Below are 21,448 nucleotides of genomic sequence, written 5' to 3' on the forward strand. Positions count from 1 at the left end.
GATAGCACTTTCGAGCATAATGTACGTAGAATTCCATCGAGTAGTAACATCTAGATGCAACCCACTTGTAAAATTCAAACCCTGAATCACTGAAACACATTCTTTAAACCTTATCATTCTACTTTCCGATCCCCTTACATATTTCACACTTTCCCTAATCTTATCCAATGCATCATGAGCAATTTTTAATCCATCTTGCACAATAAGATTCAAGATATGAGCAGAACAACGAATATGAAAGAACTCTCCATCACACAACAACCAATCATGCATATTTAATGTACTTTCAAATGATCTTGGCATGTATCATTAGCAGATGCGTTATCTAGTGTAAGAGTCATAATCTTCTTTTCAATTTTCCCTTCATTTAAAAGCTCAAAAATCTTAGAAGACAATTCAAATCCCGTGTGAGGAGGAGGCATATGACAAAAACTCAAAATTTTACTTTGCAATTTCCAATTCAGATCAACAAAGTGAGAAGTTAGGCATAAATAACCCTCTGTAGTGATGGATGTCCACAAATCAGAAGTCAAACAAACTCTATTAGGAATGGCTAATAAAGTACTTTTAAGATTTTCTTTTTCCCTTGAGTAAATTTTTAACACATCCTCCTTTAGAGTATTTCTAGTAATTAGGCCTAGAGTTGGACTGATGTATTTTACCCAATTTCTAAATTTCTTATTATCAACAATAGAAAAGGGAACATCACAATCAATCACAAAGGCAGCAAACATCTCACACGATACATGATTATCTATCTTGAGAGCCCCCATTTTATTTTGCATTTCTATCAAAGTTTGACCAATATCCTCGAAATCTATTTTCACGCACCTGTCCAAATGACGCTTAAGTGACGATGTCCCATATTGTTTACCACCAGCCTTAAACTTCTATTTGCATCCATCACATTGAGCACAATCTATTCCATCATCACCAGGTCCAAGCTTTGTGAAATATCTCCACACATAAGATGTTACAACCTTTGTCTTTTTCTTTTTAATATCTTCTTCCGTTTCAGATCTTTCCATATTTTCAGGATTTTGTGTTACATTCCCACCATCAACTTCCATAGAGACAGAATCATCCATTGCAGAATCAACAACTCAACCTAAATAACACAAATACATAACAATATCTAATCTAAATCAGCAATAAATCAATAATGTTGCATCAGAAATCAGAACACATACACCAAGCATCACAGAAAGTAACGAAGTAAAAGTTCAAACTAAAGTTACATAGTTAAAATGATACTAATACAGTAATACTCTAATAGAAGCCACACAAAGATAGGCAAGAAACAAGATGAATAGCATGTATTATTCATACTAGTACACTACAAACTTTTGGAATATTCATTAGTACCTCACACCCAGTACATACCACCATAAAATGAAAAAAGGACGAAGATAAAGATGGTGAAAATATGTAATAGCAGCATGCCAGAGATATAATTTCTGGTGTAATTAATGTAATTCTTTTCTTTTTTTTTGGACTATTTTAGTAGATCATAAGCTTTGCATAAATTAATGAACATAGGCCTTTAAATTACTATGCTTACATTTTCAATTCATAGGTGAATTTCAAGGGAGGCAAAACAATGAAATGGTAGCAGAATTATGTTATATATATACGGCCATTTAAATACAAATAATGCTTCCATATATGGAAGCAGTGTATGTCCTGCATAACAAGTACTACAATGCTGATATCTGAGAGGGTTACTTGCCTACTCTCAAAATTCATAAACAAATTTCATAAACAAATTTCAAAAATAAATACCAGTAAAACAAATTTCATAAACAAATCCACAGTAATTTTCAACAGCATCAAAGAAGCTGTCCACAACCACAATCACAGATTCACAGTTTCTTACTAAAAAAAACAAAAAATAAAATAAAATCTTTACTTACTGGCTCACAGCCGTCGAGAGGCAGGGGAGGAGAGAGTAGCGCCGCCGGGATCTGCCGGAACACAGAACCGCTGAGACAGCATAGAGGCAACACGAGACAGCATCACTGGGACTTCAGTTTGGTGAGGACAGGCGAGATGAAACAGCGACCGACGACGTGACTGACCGACGACGAGAGGCAACTCAGAGAGAAGTAGAACTGAAGTGCGCCACCACGAACCGCGACGGTGTGATGCTGCCTGCGCAGGGAGCTCAGGAAACACCTGAACACAGCGAGGCCGAGGAGTAAGGACAGACGAGGGAGCTGAGCTGTTGAAGGATAAGGCCGGGGGTCAGGGTCCGTCGGTCTGAGGGTCTCACCGTCTCAGGGAGTCAAGGTCAGGGAAGGGAGTAAGGGACGAAAGGTTAGGGCCGGCTGTTTGTGGGAAGTGGGAATTGGAAAGCAGGGGAAGGAAAACCTAATTTTCTTATTTATATATCACTTGTAAATTTACCAAATTACCCTTAAAAGAATAATATGTCAGCCCGCTGGGCCAGCCCGTCCCGCCCCGCCTTGGCCCGCGGTTTTGGCAGTGCGATTTTAGCGGGTTTTTAAAATTTGGTAGGTTTAAAATCTCATCCCAACCCGCCGTTTTTGGCGGTTTGACCCGGCGGGTTCGGCCCGTTTCGCCACCCCTATATACAAGCAACTAAGCAAAGTATAATGCAATAATATACTAACAAATATCTACAAAAATATAACTATTAAAAACTAGAAAATAATGCAAAGTGTTGAAAAGGAGAGAATTTACACCCCAAAATTGCAGATCCTCCCCCACACTTAAACGTTGCACAGTCCTCCGTGCATGCACTCGATCCGGGGGTGAAGAGATGTGAGGCTCCACCTTCAGTCGGTGGGCACCGGGGCTCTGGGTTGCTGTATAAACACATAAACAACAATTGAGGAAGAAGTCATAGTAGTGTGGTATGAGAAAAGGCAATGTGCATATTCTAAATGCGCACGGTTTAGAACACAACACATTGGCCGGATAAAACAGAAACCACACAATCATAAGAAATAGCATGTTCCTTGTAAAACCCGGTCAAACCGTAATTAATTAAATAATAAATTAAATAGGAGCGAATATGGTTAGAAAATTTAGCAGTCAGAATTTGATAATTTAAATATGATATTTGGACTCAGTGGATTTTTCTGAGTCGGAAAACATAGTTTTCTGCATAAAAACGCGAACTGAAATTTTGACCGGCAGTATCGATTGAGATCTGTCTGGTACTGCAGCTAAGAAAATTAAATATAAGTGAATAAGGCTAAGAAATTAGGATTTATAATTAGGGAAGATAGAAATATTTAAAATGCGATTTAAAACTCTAATCTTAAAGGTTTTGGCCCAAAATTGGGCCAACGGACAAAAATAAGTGAACCGGACCCGAGTGGGCCCAAGACCCAACATATATAAATATTAGTTATGAGCGTTTCAACTCATTTACCCTAAAGGAAGAGGGTAGGGGTGCTGAAATAGAGAAGAGAGAAAGAAGAGAGAAAATCCTAACTTCATCAAACTTCAAATCATCATAACTTTCTCTTCGGAACTCCGATTGACGAGCCGTTTGTGGCCACGCGTCGCTCTTCTCATCCTCTAAAATTCTATCTAAGTTTTTTTGTGATTAATCTACTATCCTCTGCCCAGTTTTCGTTTTTCTCTTTAAATTCGAATTTGGTTTGGGTTTTGAGGAAATCTTGTAATTTTGGTTATTTAGGAGTGCTTTATTATGAGTCATGGGTGATATTCATCACAAACTTCAGTGGGTTAAGGTAAGAAACCCTCCAACCCTTGTGATTTATCATTTTTATGAACCCTAGGTTGATGTATATATGTGAAATTGGTTATGTTAGTGTATTTAGTGATTTTGGTGCACAATTGGGAGGTTGGTGTTGCTTGTAGAGCTTTGGTGAGGCTTGGAGCTAAGGGTTGGTGGAGACTTCCACGAAGAAGCTCAATTAATTTGGCTACAAGAGGTACAATTTAAGTTTCATTTAAGTACCATGTGGTGTGATGAGAATTCCTAGGCTAGATCCCCCTAGGATTAAGTTTGAATTGTGTATATGGTTAGTGCTAATATGCATAGTTGATATGTCATGTGAATTAATGATTGAGTTGAGAATTGTGTGGATTTGTATGTTTGGTGTGTTGAGAATTTGATGAATTGGATAATGAATGTTGGTTTGTGGAATATACAATTATATTGTGAATTTGGGTCAGAGGCCATGAATTTTGGGCTGGAGGCCGGAAAGAGGTAAGTAAGGTAAGTTGATATGTGTATTGTGTGATGATATAAGAGATTAGATGGATTTAAATATTGAATGTGTGAATAATTAGTTTGGTTATTGAATAAATAAGGTTTGAGGAATTGAGGTGTGGAATTTGATAGTTTTTGGGTGAAATTGCGTAGAGGAGGTAGGTTTGCTTTGGTTGAGTGTGATTGTGTGAATGTGGTTGGGTTGTGGTCATTTGGATGAGTGGAAATGAATTTGGCTTGTGAACATTAGAAAAATTGGTGATTTCTAGTTTTGGGGTAAAAACTGATTTTTGACCAACTTTGGAGGTCCGTAACTCGGTCCACGGAGTTCAGAATTCTTCAAAAATAGATTTTTATGAAAGTTTATTCAAAGATCTTTCCAACGGTTCAGAAATGGTTGAAAAAGAAATTTTGTAGAAGAAGTTATGTGTGGTGGGAGTTTGAGGTTTAAAAATGAAATTCTGCAACTTTTTAACTTAATGAAATTTTTGGCAGAAGGCACACTGGTGCACGAATTGTGAATCACACTTTTCACAACGCGTACCACTAACCAGCAAGTGCACTGGGTCGTCCAAGTAATACCTCACGTGAGTAAGGGTCATGCCATTTTGAGTTCTGTAGCTCCAGAAAATCCACTTTGAGTGCAGGGAGGTCAGAATCCAACAGCATCAGCAGTCCTTTTTCAGCCTGAATCAGATTTTTGCTCAGCTCCTTCAATTTCAGCCAGAAAAATACCTGAAATTACAGAAAAACACACAACTCATAGTAAAGTCCAGAAATATAAATTTTTCCTAAAAACTAATAAAAATAGACTAAAAACTAACTAAAACATACTCTAAACTATATGAAATTATCCCCAAAAAGCGTATAAAATATCCGCTCATCACACACCCACGTGTGCGCCTGACCGACGTGTACGCGTCGATGGGCTAAATCAGTTGCCCAGCTAAAATTTCCGAGAGTTGTGCTGGTTTTGTGTCTGGGGCACAAAACGCACCCATGCGTACGCGTGGCTGACGCGTAGTCGTCACTTGGCTTTTCTCCCATCCACGCGTATGCGTAGGGACGCATACGCGTCACTGTAACTTTCCTACTTTCCACGCGTGCGCATGGGCGACGCGCACGCGTGACCCTGTTTTCACTCCAAAGCTGATTTTGATTTTTTAAAGCCAAATTTCAGACTTCTAAGTCTCCATTCTCAGCCTTTATGTCCCAAATACTTATAGTATGCATAGCGATGGGAAGAGGCTAGGAGATGTGGTAAATGGTGGACGAAGTAAGGGGAGAATTAATGATGAGTTATGATTAATGATGACTGTATGACTTGCTAAGGGTGATGATGAAAGTGCGGTGTATGCCGTGAGCCGAAGGGTTGTATTTAATGATGATTATTGGCTGGTTATGGGTTATGTTATGAGTTGGATAGCTATGATAATTATTGAATTATGGCTGGAAATGAAAATATGACTTTGAATGATTGTTTTATCTTGAGCTCTCTTTCTCGAAAGTGCGACCCCAGAGAGATGAAGGAAGGTGAGGATCCCCTTCTTTGTTCCTCCTGGTATTTTAAATCGCCCCCAGCGAGATAGTGGGAGGTTAGGATCCCCTCCTTGTTCCTCCTGCCATATGAGAACGTACATCTTGGGTAGATGCAAGGGTTGTGGTAGCGCCCCACTTGCTTCGGGTCAGAGATTGTGACGCCTGGGTAGTAGCGGCAGTAGTGGTGATTCCACTCGCTCCAGGTTGATCTTTTGAATACCTGCCTGGGTAGATGCAGTGGCATTGATCCACTTGCTCCGGGATGTGGTGAGACATACCTTCCTGGGTAGATGCGGTGGAGTGATTCCACTTGCTTCGGGTTTGGTTTTGAGACTCCTGGGGTAGATGCAGTGGTTAGCCCCCATTTGCTCCTAGTCGAGTATGATTTGAGATTTGTAGAATTATCTGAGTTTCGGATTTCCTTAGGTAGATGCAGTGGGTCGGGTCCACTTGCTCCAGGTTGAGATCCGAGATTCTATTGACCCTATGTCGTAAGTGTGGCTATACACTGTGAAAGTTTCGGATGAGCTCGCCCCCGTGAATTAACACCAGTGTGGCTGTTGTGTGATTATAATTATGATCATGGTTATGATTGAGAATGACTCGAGTTGGGGATGCACGACAGAGGGACAGTCCAATGGTTAGCTACCAGGACTTGTCGGGTTGGCTTTATAACCGACAGATGAGACTCATCAGATATAGGGCAGGCATACATCATTTGCATATGTTTGAATTATTTGGGTTTGCCTATTTGTTTTGGATTGCTATATCATATATGCTATGTTACCTGATTATGTGCTACTTGTTCGACTTGTACTTTAATTGTGTATTACTTGCCTGTATTGCTTGTGTTTGTACAACTGAGAGGTCCCTCATGCTGGTGTCGGTGGACGCTGAGGACTGTTCTTGATGAGATGAGTTGATGATGCAATTGAATAATGATGATGATTTTTGAATGAGGTAATTGAGCTCCCTGGGTAGACGCAATGAAGTGATTTCACTTGCTCCAGGTAGAGAATGAGTTAATTTGAAGTTCCCTAGGTAGACGCAGTGAAGTGATTTCACTGCTCCAGGTTGATATTGAGATAATTTGAGCTCCCTGGGTAGACGCAGTGAAGTGATTTCACTTGCTTCAGGTGAGGATATGAGGTATTGATATAGAATTGTGGAGACAGAATAGCTGGTGATGGTTTTGGATATAATTCTGATTGTGAATCATCGGATAGTTAGAAAGTTAGGAAGCATGAGGAATATGAATCAGATTTAGCATTCCCTTATGACAGTTGCCTACTCATGGATTAGCGAGAACATAGGATGAACACTTGGTGAAAGAAAGTTTAGGATGCTTAGTGAGTTTTTATTGCAATGCATTGTATTTATTTGGCACTTTTACTGTACTGGAAACCCATGGGTCGGGGATTCTCATTCCGTATATATCTCTTCTTTTTAAGATACAGGTCCAGGTGCTCAGAAGTGAGCTGCGGTTCATCTGAGAGATGGCAAAGATCTTTATATTCCCTACTTTATATTTTTCTTAGAATCTCTCTACATTTACTTGAAAAGCTTATATTATGTATTGAACTCTTTTGAACTTGCCTATAGAGGCTCTTATGTTTCAATTGGGAGAGATTAGGAGTTTCTGTTGTCAACTACTATTATACTGTACCCTAGCCGGCCTAAACTTCGTGGGTCACGACTAGTGGCTATTTACTTATGTTATATATCTATATACTGTATTTCTCTTTTTCTCTTTTATGGTTTATTCCTTATAATGCTTTCGACTTCACGCTTTATCTTTTAGTTGCCGATGCGTGAGTGATACGTCTTCGCGATTTTATTTTTACTCTTTTCAGGCTTCTTGATTAATACTCCTTTCAATTATACTTATATTTATGTATTAAAAATCCACCTTGAGAGTCGTACCACCTTATTATCATTGACTGATGGCTCGAGCATAAGGATTTGAATATTAGGGTATTACATTCCTCAATCAAGTGGCCTAGGTTGCAAGTAAAGAATAAGCAAGAGATAGGACACAAATAAACCTAGATAGCCACAACTAAAGTGAATTGAATATATAAGACATTGGTTATTGAAGTTGTGCAAGTGAAAGCGCAAGATGAATAGAAAATGGCACAATCAACAATAACCAATCCAATGACGAAACGGAAACTACTTATTCATAATGAAAAATAATGAAGTACTCACATGGTAAAGGTACTTGTTGCAAAAAGTGACAAGCTTGATAAGAATCATGTTAAGTTACTCAAACAAATGCAAAGCATTAAAAAGAAACAAGTGCCGGACATGTGATGAATTTGATATGAAAATCATGATGAACAAGTAATTTCAACTCAATTCACTAAAGTAAAAGTGCACAATTCATGATTAAGATGCCAAATAAGGATATAGTCTAATGCATATGGTAGCTACAACATATGAATCAAACTAACAATTTATCTAGGCAATTAAACAAGGCTTTAATGCTCAGTGCATATATTCATCAACAATTAAACCAAAATTTAAGTAAGAAGCAACCCAATCAACAATCAATCAAACACTTGCAATTTATTAATTAACAAACAACTAAACTAAATCTAATATAATTACAAAAAATGAAAATGAAATGCAATGAAAAGTAACAAGAACAAGAACAAAATAGGGTAAAAGAGGAAGAAGAGAGGGGTGGAGGAGAAAAGAAGAGAAGAAGTAGAGAGAAGAGAAGAAGAGAAGTATAGTGGTGAGAAAACAGGGGTGTGCGTACGCACAGGTACGTGTGGGTACGCACACTAGGTGGAAAAGGGAAGGTGTGCGAGCGCACACTCTACGCGAGCGCTCCGGGCAGAAGAAGAATTAAGGAGTGTGTGTGCGCACAATCTACAAGAGACATGCCGAATAGCGGCAGTTTTTTTAGGAATTTGCGGTGGTTTTTAACCGCCGCAAAACGAAATTCCAGCGGTTTCACAAGCGTCGCCTATTAAAGGGTGGAGATTTGATTTTGCGGCGGTTTTGAAAAACCGCTGGCACAACCATAGCAAATCACATACCATTGCAAATCAGATAATTATTTTGCGGCGGTTGCAAAACCGCCGCTATTTTGGCCAGTGGATTTAAAAAAAATCTACAGCAGTTTTAAAACCACCACATATTTGAGTGGGTTTTTGTTTATAGATAAAGCTTCAAGAAGCTAATTGAGTATATAATGAGTTAACATTCAACTGAAGGAAAGAAAATTAATTGTTATGAATTGTTATGAGATAGTCCGCATAATGCATCAACGAGCCCTATTAAATAGTCCGCAATATAAGTTCATAAAGTTCTTCCTAAATGTACAAGAGGAGATCATTGATCACAGAAAATTAAGAATACAGCATTATCATCTACAATTTAATCAGATTTTGTATCATACCACTTCAACAAATATTGAGAAGGCAAAAACGTATCCAATCCAGGCTGGATCACCATTTTGCATAGACTGCAGGCAATTAATAGGACACATCAAGTGATAGAGAATTGTTAGAACAAAATAATAATGAAGAATTTATTAGAGCACTATAACTTGTTCTAGAGGTGGTTAACCAGTGATTTCAGTAAAACAGTAACTGACCTCTAGCAGCTGATTCAATATTAGTGGGCCCAAAAACTGGGAGAGATCATTTCCAATCTACATATTGTAAACAGATTAACAAAGATATTAAAATTGACAATGCTTTTTGACATACAGCAAATTTTAACACATGTAAATATTGAAAGCGACCAAATGAAATGATTATATAAACAAAAAAATAGAACATTACCTTCCAAAATCCTCCCCACCAAAACCTGTAAAGCACAAGAAAACCGAAGCACAAAGATATATGAACGCATAAACACAAATGAGATACATGAACAAAAATAAACAAAGTCAGGAAAAAAAGTAAATAACATTCATTTATATATTGTACAATAAGTGGTTTCATCATCACGAACTAATTTTACTACATAGAAGAAGATAGAGGAGTCTAAGTTTGTCGGCCAAGATTAACTTATCAGTGCCAAGCACCATTTTACTTCAATATCTAGCCTCTCATTATAAGCCATTATTGATGGTCTCAACTCTCAACTTATGCAAGTGATCAAAAAGTAACACCAGAAAATATCTATCTATCTTCTACACTCTATCATATTCAACACAAATCGGTCATACCTCCCACCAAGGCTTGCATTCAATACTCTTAAAAGCCAAGGTTTCGACCTCCGAGATTCTTCTACCCAACATCTCTGGAACCTACAGAATCAAGAGGCACTATAAAGCAAACATGAAATACAACAATTAATGCCAAAAGAAAACTTAAGCAAAGCAAAAACTCATACTTTTCATTCAGTGTCTCAGTCCGATCCCATGTATCTAACTTCCATATATCTTTCTCTGTAAGGGGACTTTGATATCCTAGATTCATGATAGGATTCATCCAAGAAAAAAGGTTTCATGCACGAGAAAAAAGAAATAAGAATGAAACAGCGAGGATCCATGCAAGATATTACTATGAATGGTATTTGCACTATGCTACCTCCAAAATTAATTAACACAAGAAATAAAAGCCAGGACTCCTAATCATATACAGCATATCTTGGAAAATTTTACTTCAGTTAGCTAAATGTAATACCAGAAGCAGAAATAACAGAAAATTTTATAACATAATCAGCCCAGAACATAACACTTCAAAGTTCTAACCCACTTAGCATTATAGCATTTTTTAAAGTACCCTTGATATCCTATGTGCAAATACAATTTTACATACTTGACAATATGTTTGCATGCCTTTCAGGACATATCTGCTCTCCTCCGGACAGTTCTTCATATGCAGTATCAACAACCAAGTCACTCCGAATAGGGGTATAACCCGGATAAGGATCCAAAGTAGGTATATACACAAGCAAAAGTAGTCCAAACAAAGCCTGGAATTGTAGAAGAGATAAAATATTATTTCTTTATTATTTATCCTTTTAGATAGATATTTCCATATATTCCAACTGGAGTAAATTAAAAGTATGGGAACAAATAGATACTCTCTAAAGCAGCAACAGAAAAAATAAAAATTACTAGAATGAGGATGAACTCAACAATGCAGCAAGACGTCCAGTATATACTAGATAGCTATTTGTTTGGAAGAAAACAAGTATATACTAAAAAAATAAAAACAAACAATACATACACACACAAACCACTTGACTACAATAGTAAACAAAATCCATAAAGACAAATCTCAAAAACTAACGATTCAAAATGCCACCTAGATTAATTAATTACAAATACATGTAAAAAACTACTCTATTCCTCTTTAACTTGAATTGCTTTAATAAGCAGATTTGAAAGCTAATTCTTCCCTTCAATAGAATATGAGTTTTTCTCTTATTGTTCCATATAGTGAAATGAACTTAGAAACTTTCGTGAACAAGAGCTTACAGTAACAAAATCTGCATGACCTTTACACTATTATTTGATACCAGTTTCAGTAACACAATTACCAGGTAGCAAAATTAAATTTGAAAAATAAACAAGACATATCATCGATGAAACAAAGCAATTACTGGGTAAAAAAAATGAGCAAAACCAATTTCAAAGTACATAGAAAGAAAGTTAGGAGAATAGTGGAACAAAATAGAAGCAGAATTGTTTCAAAAAAGGAAGAAGTAGAGTCACCAGTGAATCTGTCCTAATTTCGGAGACGGTTGTAACTGGTGGCGGCGTGTGCGATGGTGACCTCCTCTCCCTATTCGGCTCCTCCCAGCGGTAGCTCTATCAATGGCAGCAGCAGCAAACCCTAATGGCGACGGAACAGGTTGCGACGGCGACGGCCTTGACCCTAATCAACGGCAGCGGCCGCAGCAGAGCAGAACATTGCGAGAACGGACCTCCTTCTTCTCCCCTGCGTTCATCGTCTTCTGCTTCTCCTTCACTCTTCGTCGTTCTTCTCCTTCGTGAGCGCGCGCATTCCCTCTCTTCGCGAACTCTCTCTCTCTCTCTTCGGCTTCAGTGGCAACGACGGCAAGTTTAGTGGTGGCGGCGGCGGTGGCAAGACGTGATGGTGAAGAGTGAAGACCCGCGATGAGGACGACGACGGCGCTGGCTTCGCGGTGAGCTGATGCGATCTCCCTCTCTCTTCGCGATTCTTTCTCTTGTGGTTCTGGCTTTTCGACAGCGGCGGTGGCGTACGCACACATGGCTGTGTGGTTCTTGTGCGTATGCACAGTGGGTTGTGCGCACGCACACTCCTATGTGTGCTTCTCCTTTGTTTTCTTCATGCTTTCTCCCAATTCCATGCTTTTCTTCCACTCTTATCAAGCCATTCCAACCTATTACACCTGAAATCACTCATCAAAATCATCAAGATATCGAATGGGATAAAAGTGATTAAAATAAGCACAAAATAGCATGTTTTCACAATTAGGCTCAATTAAGGGAAAGAACACAAAAGCATGCTATTTGGATGAATAAATGTGAGTTTATGTGATGAAATCCACTCAAATCAAACCAAAATATATCGTCAAATATGGATTCATCAGTATTTTAATAAGTTTGAAGTCCGTTATACGTATTCAAAGCATATTATTTACTAAGGTCTCACCAGTTGAAGAAGATTGAATTGACCTTACATGAAAAAGTTTAAGGTATAGTTTTTGGTTTTTGTGTGTAGTTTGTATTGGAGATAATACATTTTTCTATAATAACCTATAAATTCTTTATTGATTATAGGGTTATTTGGGAGCATTAGATAGAATTTACATAGAAGTGACTATCCTCGAGTGTGATAAGTCAAGATATAGAACAAGAAAATGTAAGATTTGTACCAACATTCTAAGAGTGTGTAACCCAGACATGAACTTTGTTTATGTGCTTAGTGATTAGGAATATCGGCCTCTGATTCAAGAGTATTGCGAGATATAATCACGTGTCACAATAGTCTAAAAATACATGGTAAAGTTATCTTATAATGAGCATTATCTAGTTTTCATGAATTGAGTTCATGGTTGTCATTTTTCACGAGATTTGTGTTTTGTGTTTATAGGTAATTACTATTTAGTTGACGCTGGTTCTACAAATGGTCTTGGATTCTTAGCACCGTATAGAGGTACTCATTATCATGTAAGAGAGTGGGTGCAAGGAACACGTGCATCTCGCAACTATCAAGAATATTTTAATAAGAACACTCTTCTGCTAAGAATGTAATTCAGCAATGCCTTAGACTACTTAAGAAGAGATGGTCAATTCTGAGAAGTTCTTGCTTTTATCTCATTAAAAGTCAAAGTTAGATAATGATTGTTTGTTATAAAATTATATTCGATTGAACATGGATGCGGACCCTAAAGGGCAATATGACCTCTTAGATAATTATCTGCCTATTGGAGATGATGACCCAGAAGAGGTTATTAATGTAGTGGAGAATACCAATGAGTGGACACAATGATATAAAACATGGCAATCAAGATGTATGAAAAGTAGCGAGCTAATCATGTTAAATAAGTGTTGAATTATTGGTTAGGATTAATGTGTAAGATCATCTTGAATGTTATGCAATAAAGCTTGTAATAGGATTTGTACTTTATTAAATGTTTATTATGATTTATTCGTGTAATTGGATGTCATTATAAGACTTTTTTTTTATTTTATGTGATTATAACTTTGATTTTTTTTATATTAATGCCAATCTCTATTTTAATGTTTTTTAAAGGTATGTTTCATGTCAAATTATGTTATATTGCTCTAATAATTTTACCTAACCCTTATTAATAGGTGAGCATGGATAAGTGCATGTGGAGTGATAAGGAAACTAAAGATTTTGTAAGTTTCATGGAGGAGTTTGTTGTCGATAGCATGAAAGCTGACTGTGGACAATTTCAGCCAGAGACTTTTGAAAAACTTGCTTTGAAAATGATTTGCATTGCCTACTTGGACCGTAACTGCTAACTAGTGTAAAAATAAACATAAGCGACTAAAAGAGAAGTATCAATACGCATCTGATATGCTAGCTTGTAGTGGATTTGGGTGGAATAGTGAGAAATAGTAGTGCATTGAAGTTGATAGCAAGGATGTTCTCGATGCGTGGATGACGTTGGGATTTTTGCCAGTAAAGAATTTCATAAAAACAGTCGCGTTGTAGATATAGTCTCTAAACCGACAGAAATCCCTTCGTACAAACGTTTTGGGTGTCACAAGTAACAAACTCCTTTAAAAATTGTTAACCGAGTATTCAAACCTCGGGTCGTCTTCTCAAGGAACAGTTCAATTAGCAAGATAGCGATTATCAGTTATGTTGAGTTTGATAATGTTGAGTCACTGATTTCTTAACCAATACCAAAAGGGAAAAAGTAAAATTGTTGGAATAAAAATGTCCTTAGATAGAAAGCAATGGTAACATAAATTAAGGAGAAAGAAATCAATAACTGAAATACCTCAAATAATCATTAATTCAAATCATAACATGGGAAGGATTCATAAGTCAAGTTGGCAACATTTATAAGTACGCATAAAAGCATTAAAGTAAATATTAAATCTGGATCGAGAGTCACTCTTACAAACTAAGAGAAGTCCTAAATCCTAATCCTAATCCTAAGAGAGAGAGGAGAGAACCTCTCTCAAACTAAATCTAAATCATGGAAAGTGAAAATTTGTGAGCTCCCTTGAATGGATGCGTTCCCCCACTTCATAACCTCTGGTCTATACCTTCTGGACTTGGATTTGGGACAAAAAGGGCTTCAGAACTCGCTATGAGCGTTTTCTGCAATTTCTGGTGCGTGGCCTCTGTCACGCGTCCGCGTGGGTCACACGGTCGCGTCAGTCATGTGACCGCGTCATGTGCGTTCTGCTTAAGGCGCACGGTCGCATCAGTCATGCGGCCGCGTCGCTGCTGATTCGCGCTTGGCACGCGATCGCTTCGTCCATGCGATCGCGTGGATGCCAGTTTCTTCAGAAGCTCCGTTTTGTGCTTTCCTTCCATTTTTTGTATGTTTCCTTTTCCATCCCTTAAGTCATTCTGCCTTAGAAAATCTGAAACTACTCAACACACTAATCACGGCATCGAATGGAAATAAAGGTAATTAAAATAATTAATTTTAAAGCTTAGGAAACATGTTTTTCACATACATCACATAATAAGTCATACTGGATTTTGTGTTTACCCTCTAGTCACTCAGTGTTTATTGGGTTTATTCACTCTATTTTTCTTTTTATTCTTACTTTCTATAACTTTGTTCTTCATCTAACCAATCAACAATTATAGAGTACAGTCATACCAAAAGTCATGAGGTCTTTAATTAAGGTTGTAATGGGGCCAAGGTAAAGGTAAGGATATATGTATAAGGCTAAGTGAGCTAATAAGTGAATCCTTAATTAGACTAAGATCTCACCTAACATACATATTTAGTAGAATAAGCTTCTTTACCAATTTTCCCATATTATCCTACTTGTTGTCACATGCTCATGTTTCAATTTTTGTTTTTATCCCATGTGCATTGCTTTTATTTTGCATTGGGGAATTCTTTTGTATTCCCTTTTATTAAATGCTGAAAAATAACTTCTCTCTCTTTTTTTTAAGGCACATGGTAATTGAATCACTTTGATTTCTCATGAGCATGCTTCCCAAATTTTTATTTTATTTCTTTTAACTTTTCTACCTTTTGTTTCTATCATCCATGTTCCCAATAGGTTTCCCACATTTTAATCTATTTATAATTTTCTATCTTAAGCTAACCAAGGATTCAATTTGGGATTTTGTTTTGTTTTTCTGCTTAAGGCTAGTAGTGTGGCTAAATAGAATAAAAGGAATTTTAAAGGCTCAAGGGGGCTAACAAGGGTGATGTGAAAGGTAGGTTATTTTGGGATAAGTGAGCTAAAATCAAATGATGGCCTCAATCATTCTTTTGGCATGTATCTATATTCTATAATTGGACATATAGATTAAAGCAAAGTAAAGAACATCAGAATAAAAAGAAATGAAACACACAGGAATGAAATTATGGTTTGAATGCAACCATACAATTAAGCTCAATACTCATAGACTGTGTGTTCTCTAGCTCAAGCATCATATATCATTCATACATGTTATGCAGGTTTAGTTAAAAATTCCCATTATTCTCATAAAAAAATTATTTAGGGTAGCCTTTAAAGTTTTAATGTTCCTCCTTGATGAAATGTTGTCAACTTAACTATATGATATAATGCTATATATACAAGGTTTATGGATTTAAATCTGTTATGTTCAATTTCCTAGCTTACTTCCTTTTTATATTTTTCAATTTAACTATGCTATCTTATGCTAAAAAGGGTAAACTATACTAATTAATCCACTAATAAGTCAGAATTGCAAACTAAACTAAATAACTAAAAATATGAACTAAAAATGCAAAATGCAAAAATAGAGTAAAAATACATAAAAGCAGCAATGTATAAGTACTCAGAAAAAAAGAAAAAAAATACAGAAAAATATCCAAAATAAAAGGAAAAGAGATGTAGTGGTTCACCAAAATAAAACGCCAGAGATGGCGACCTCCCCACACTTAAAATGAAGCATCGTCCCTGATGCTCAGTCATGCCGGGTGTGAAGGGGTGTCATCACTGGTAGGGATGGTAGCTGGAGGCTCTGTGGTGGTGGTGGGCTGAGGGTCTGGCTGCTGTAGAGGCGGTGCTGACTGGATCGGGATCTCCGGATTTGCAGCCTCTATCTGATGCGTAACCTCCTGATGTGGGGCAGCCTGCTCTGTGTCTGCCTGCTAATGGGTCTCCTCCTGGAAGTGAGTCTCCTCCTCGTGCTCATGCTCCTCCTCCTCTGATGGCTCTGATGGTGTGTCGGGCTCGAAGGGGATGTCACCACCCTGTCGGATCATCAGCTTCAGATGCGAATAGCGTCGCTGGCTGCGACGCTCCAATCTCTTATACCGGCGCCGATTACGGTGCTCCATCTGATCAAGCTGTCAGAATAGGTGGTGCACGAGGCGGTATACGGGCTCAGAGGCAGGTGGAGGTGCAGTGGTAGCAGCAGGGGCAGCAGTGGCAGCTGTGGATGAAGAGGGTCCAGCAGACGGTGGGGCTGTCTCATCAGTAGCAATGAAGGGTGGTGGTCTGTAGCCCAAGGCTAGGAAGTTCCGGCTATGAGGAATGATGTTCCTACAGTCCGCCGCTGGTGGTCTCTCATCGGCATCCTCCCATGGCACGTCAGCTCGACGGCCTAGCTGTGTAACCAGGTACGGAAAAGGGAGGGTGCCTCGGATGTGGACCCTGGCCATAAAATGCCGGATAAAGCGTGGTAGATAAAGGTCCTTACCCTCCAGTACACACCATAGGAGGGTGATCATAGCAGCTGGGATCTCCGTCTCGTGAGTACTCGGCATCACATAATTACTCAAGATCTGGTGCCATAACCGAGCCTCATCATTTAAGTATGCCCTCTTGATCCCTCTAGGTATGGTGGTGTCCTGACCCATCTCCCAAGGAACAGTCGGGTCGAGAGCTATCCGTGCCTTTACAGTATCCCAATCAAACTGCATCAGGCACATGTCCTCCTCAGCCTTTGAATAACCATCAGGCTGATCGGACTTGGCTGAGAGCTGGAGAATGTCCTCTAAAGCCTCCTCAGTGACTAGAATTTGTTTTCCTCTCAGGTTCACTGCATCTAGGGTGGTGATGTAGTAGTTGCAGTAGAATTTACGGACCCAAGATGCATTGACCTCTGTCAATGTTCTCTCCAGAAAGAACCAGCCTCTTTGCTTGATTTGCTCAGTGGTGTACTGCTGGAGTGCTTCTGGAATCTTCAGAGTTCTCTCCAGGTATAGATTTCTGGAGTTTGCAAAAGCCGGGTACTTCAGCTCACAGTACCGGTTTGTAAATTTTATTGGATCATTTGCAGGGAGCAGCTGGTCAGCTTTTTCCTGCTGTGTAAAGTTCTTCTCCCGCCATGAGGAATCATGCATGAGGGCAATGATGGACTGGGAGGAATCTCTTCTCTTGCGCTTGCCAGTAGCCTTGCCTTTTCCTTTCCTCTGTGAGGCAGACATCCTAAAAAATGAAAAACCAGGATATGGATAAAAATAGGGAAGCAAATAGGCAATTTAAACAAAGAAAACTCAAAGCGGCAAAGGAGAATTAGAATGAGGTAAATGAGTCAAGTAAATGTGCATTAAGGATTGTGTAGTAGTTTAAAATTTGGAAAAGAAGAAATTACAATCCAAAATGTATCAGAATTCAAGTTAAATAGAAAAATTGTCATTATGCCATGGTTAGAAAGTTAGAGGGAAGTGAAAAAAAATCAGAAAAGAGATTTTGAAAAGGTTAGTAATGTTAGAATTTGAAAAAGAAGTTATTAAATTAAAATTAGTGAGTCAGTAAAATGTGGGTTAAGGTAAGTGGCATAAAGAAAATATTCCATATAACAAGGATTCACAATTAGGAATTATAGTGACTCATAACCAAACAAGGAAAACAGGGTGATGTTGATTCAAACAGATAAAAAGAAAGCAAGAATTGGAATCAGTATATCACAGAAGCAGTTTATAAACCAGGAAATCAAAGAGGATAAGAAAGTCTGCTGTAGCATGCATGAAATGGTTTGGTTAAAGCAGAGGACAACATATTTCAGATTGCCAAACCAAAACATGAATGAAAACAATTTACAAAAAATTTGGGCAGCATTCCGGCTAAAATTGGATTGTCCCGGAAAATAAACAGCAAACAAGGCAGTTCATATGAATTAAAAACATGTTGTAGTTATCGATAATTAATAGAAACATGAAAATTCAGAGTAACAAGCAGCAAATGAAGGGAATCACAGCATATGAACAAGGTCACAGGAACAGCAGAATTGCAGTTATGATAAAACAGAAGCATGAACAGTGCAAGTAAACAGACCTAGATCCACTAACCACAGCCTAAGCTGCCTAACAACCTAAAAATCCACTACAGCATGCATATCTATCTATCCTAATTAAGAACAAAAACAGAAAAAAATGTAAAATAACTGCGAAGGACGGGAAGGCGGCGTTCATCGGAACCCGGTAGGCGTGAGGAGTAGAAGGGTGTAAGAAAGCGGCTGGGTGGTGGCTGCGGCGGCGTCCGGCGCGGTGGAGGGGTACGGCGGCGCGGTGGCGGCTGAGGGGGCAGTGGAGAAGGGGGTAATGGGGATAGGGTTTAGGGTAATTGATAGAGGAAGGGAGGGGGGTTGCGTGTGGGTGGCGGAGGGGGCGCGGCTGGGTTGGGTGCGGCGGTGTGAGGTGGGCAGTGGCGGAGGGCAGTGGCGGAGAAGGAGGGAGAAAGAGGAAGAAGGGGCTGCACGACTGATAGGGTTCGCGTGGCTGGGGGGGGTTATATTTTCGAATCCACGCGGTCGCGTGGGGCACGCGGTCGCGTGGTTGGGGTGAAAATGGGAGTGACGCGATCGCGTGGGGCGCGTGATCGCATGAAAGGGGTGGAAGAGGAGATGACGCGATCGCGTGGGTCACGCGATCGCGTTGCTAGAAATTGTGCTAAACGCATGACTCCAGCACCATTTCAGCACAACTCTCTGTCTCCTTCTAGGGTGATGTGCAATCCATGCGACGCGATCGCGTCGCTCACGCGGTCGCATGGGATTGGTATTGTGCAAGTGACGCGATCGCATGGGGCATGCGATCGCATGGGCCAAATTGTGCAAAACGCACAAGGGCCGCATGATTCCAGCCTAACTCTCTGGACGTTGGATAATTACGCCGATCTCTACGGCACGCGGCCACGTGGATGACGCGGTCGCGTGGATAGTGTATTCGCAGTATGACGCGATCGCATGGGGCATGCGGTCGCGTCGTGCATCCTTTTTTTTAACTGAATGCAGGATGCAATGCTTAATGTGAATGCTATGCATGATTCCAGGTTTAATAAAATAAAAATAAAATTCAAAAAACAAACAAAACGAGATAAAATTAAAATTGCAAAAGGAACGACCATACCATGGTGGGTTGTCTCCCACCTAGCACTTTTGGTTAAAGTCCTTAAGTTGGACATTGGAAGGGTTTCCTGTTATGGTGGCTTGTGTTTAAATTCATCCAGAAATCTCCACCAGTGCTTGGAATGCCAATAGCCTCCGGGGTCCCAAACTAGGCATGTAAAGCTTCTGAGCAGCTTCAAACAGATTTTTAGGCTCCCGGGGTGACGAATGTCAGAATAGATTCCAGGATCCTAAGCCTTGTTTTTAAATCCGCCTCCGTCTTGATCTATATATTTCCATCCGGGCGGTTTAAAAAGTAGAATCTCACCATGGTGACCAAACGTTCTCTGTGATCCATGCAATGAAGCGTGATACCAATCCGTGTACTTCGAGGTGAAGCGTGGAACCTTATTGAACCTTGTGCACCAACTCTGAGTACGAGCCATTTCCCTCTTACTCTTAAAGCCGCAAAGAGCTCTAAGCTGGCCATCTATTTCAAGTAAACCATATTCAAGTGAATAAGCAAAGTTAAAGGTTAAGGATTGTACCCACTTGAAGCTTGTATTAGGTGGTAATGGCCTTGGGATAGGTGTTTCTGGTGGTTCTGTAAGTTCTACTCCCTTGTGCTCTTATGTGAATTCCTCCACTTCCTTGTAAGAGTCTTCAAATGTAGTATCACCCTGGTCAAAATCTTCTATGTCTTCCTCATCACTTGAGTCATAGATTGGAGGTTGAGAAAAATCTACCTCCGCATCATCTTCATATTCACTTGGGGAAGATTCTTCGATCTCAGAGAATTCACTTGCGGATGCAAGTTCATTACTAAGAGAATTTGACTTGTGACTATCATCATCAAGGGAATTTGTGTCCTGAGTTATTCCGTCTGATTCTTCATAAACAACTTGCCTTGGAGATTGTACAATATCCTCCTTAGCATCAACTGTAGCGTCCTTGACGGAGTTCTCCTCAGTTCTGGATTCCCATGGAGGTTCAGCATCTCCTAGATCTTCAACCAACTCTTCTTCTTGAACAATGACAGCGTCTTCTACTTGTTCTAGTACGAATTCATTCTCTGTCTTGTCCACTGGAGTTTCTGGTATTTCCTTCATGCTACGCTCTTCATTAGACTGTTCACATGGGGCTGTTGCTGATCCTTGTGTATTTAAGCGTCTAGAAACCCATTGAATTACTACTTGCTCCAGTTGTCGAATGGTTGTTTGAAATTTATTTACTGTTTCCGTTAGGCGAACCTCTGCTTCTCGGGTTGCCGGTCTTGGGCATGATACATAGGAAAGTGGTGGTGATTGGGAGTGATTGGATTGGTATTGGGGTAAGGAAGGATCATATGGTGGCGAATAGTGAAGAGAAGCTTTTGAGTGTGGTGGTTCGAGGTTATATTGAAAGGATGGTTTATATGCACGGGGTGGGGCTTGTTGGTAGTTACAAGGTTGTCCACCATATCTTTCAGCTGGGTATGCACGGTAGAATGGTCTTTGTCCAGGATATCTCGTAGGGTGTTGCTGCCTAAAGGGTTGATTAGATCCTCTTAGCTCCATCCATCCTTGATTGGTCTGACCTTGATGCATATTCCTACTGTAACTTCTATTTCCTTCAACAAAGTTAGAACCAAACTCAAAGCGAGAGGGGTGAGAGTTCATGGTAGCAAATAAAGATGAAAAGGGAGAACAAAAATAGAGAAACAAGCAAAAGAAAAATATTTACAATAACCAATAATAAGGCACACGTTAGCAACTCCCCGGCAACGGTG

The 21,448-nt window shown here is 39.3% G+C and overlaps 1 protein-coding gene across 1 annotated transcript; it reads right to left on the bottom strand.

Moving 5' to 3' along the window:
• LOC107640496 (ABC transporter C family member 12-like) lies at window positions 9,153-10,215 on the bottom strand. The gene is made up of 5 exons (XM_021103483.1): window positions 10,103-10,215; window positions 9,936-10,016; window positions 9,547-9,571; window positions 9,357-9,413; window positions 9,153-9,224 (listed from the first exon to the last, which is right to left on the bottom strand). The coding sequence occupies exons 1-5, from the start codon at window positions 10,198-10,200 to the stop codon at window positions 9,153-9,155; spliced, it is 333 nt and encodes a 110-aa protein (XP_020959142.1). The 5' UTR covers window positions 10,201-10,215.

This window comes from Arachis ipaensis, chromosome B05 (assembly GCF_000816755.2).
Source record: "Arachis ipaensis cultivar K30076 chromosome B05, Araip1.1, whole genome shotgun sequence".
Lineage (NCBI taxonomy): Eukaryota > Viridiplantae > Streptophyta > Magnoliopsida > Fabales > Fabaceae > Arachis > Arachis ipaensis.

What these genes read in the sequence shown, in the direction of transcription:
- LOC107640496 (XM_021103483.1), bottom strand. Translation starts at nt 10,200, where the DNA reads ATGAATCCTATCATGAATCTAGGATATCAAAGTCCCCTTACAGAGAAA. An exon ending in AATGCAAGCCTTGGTGGGAG is followed by an intron (nt 9,572 to 9,935) that starts GTATGACCGATT and finishes TGTGCTTTACAG; the next exon opens with GTTTTGGTGGGGAGGATTTT. An exon ending in GGTGGGGAGGATTTTGGAAG is followed by an intron (nt 9,414 to 9,546) that starts GTAATGTTCTAT and finishes TACAATATGTAG; the next exon opens with ATTGGAAATGATCTCTCCCA.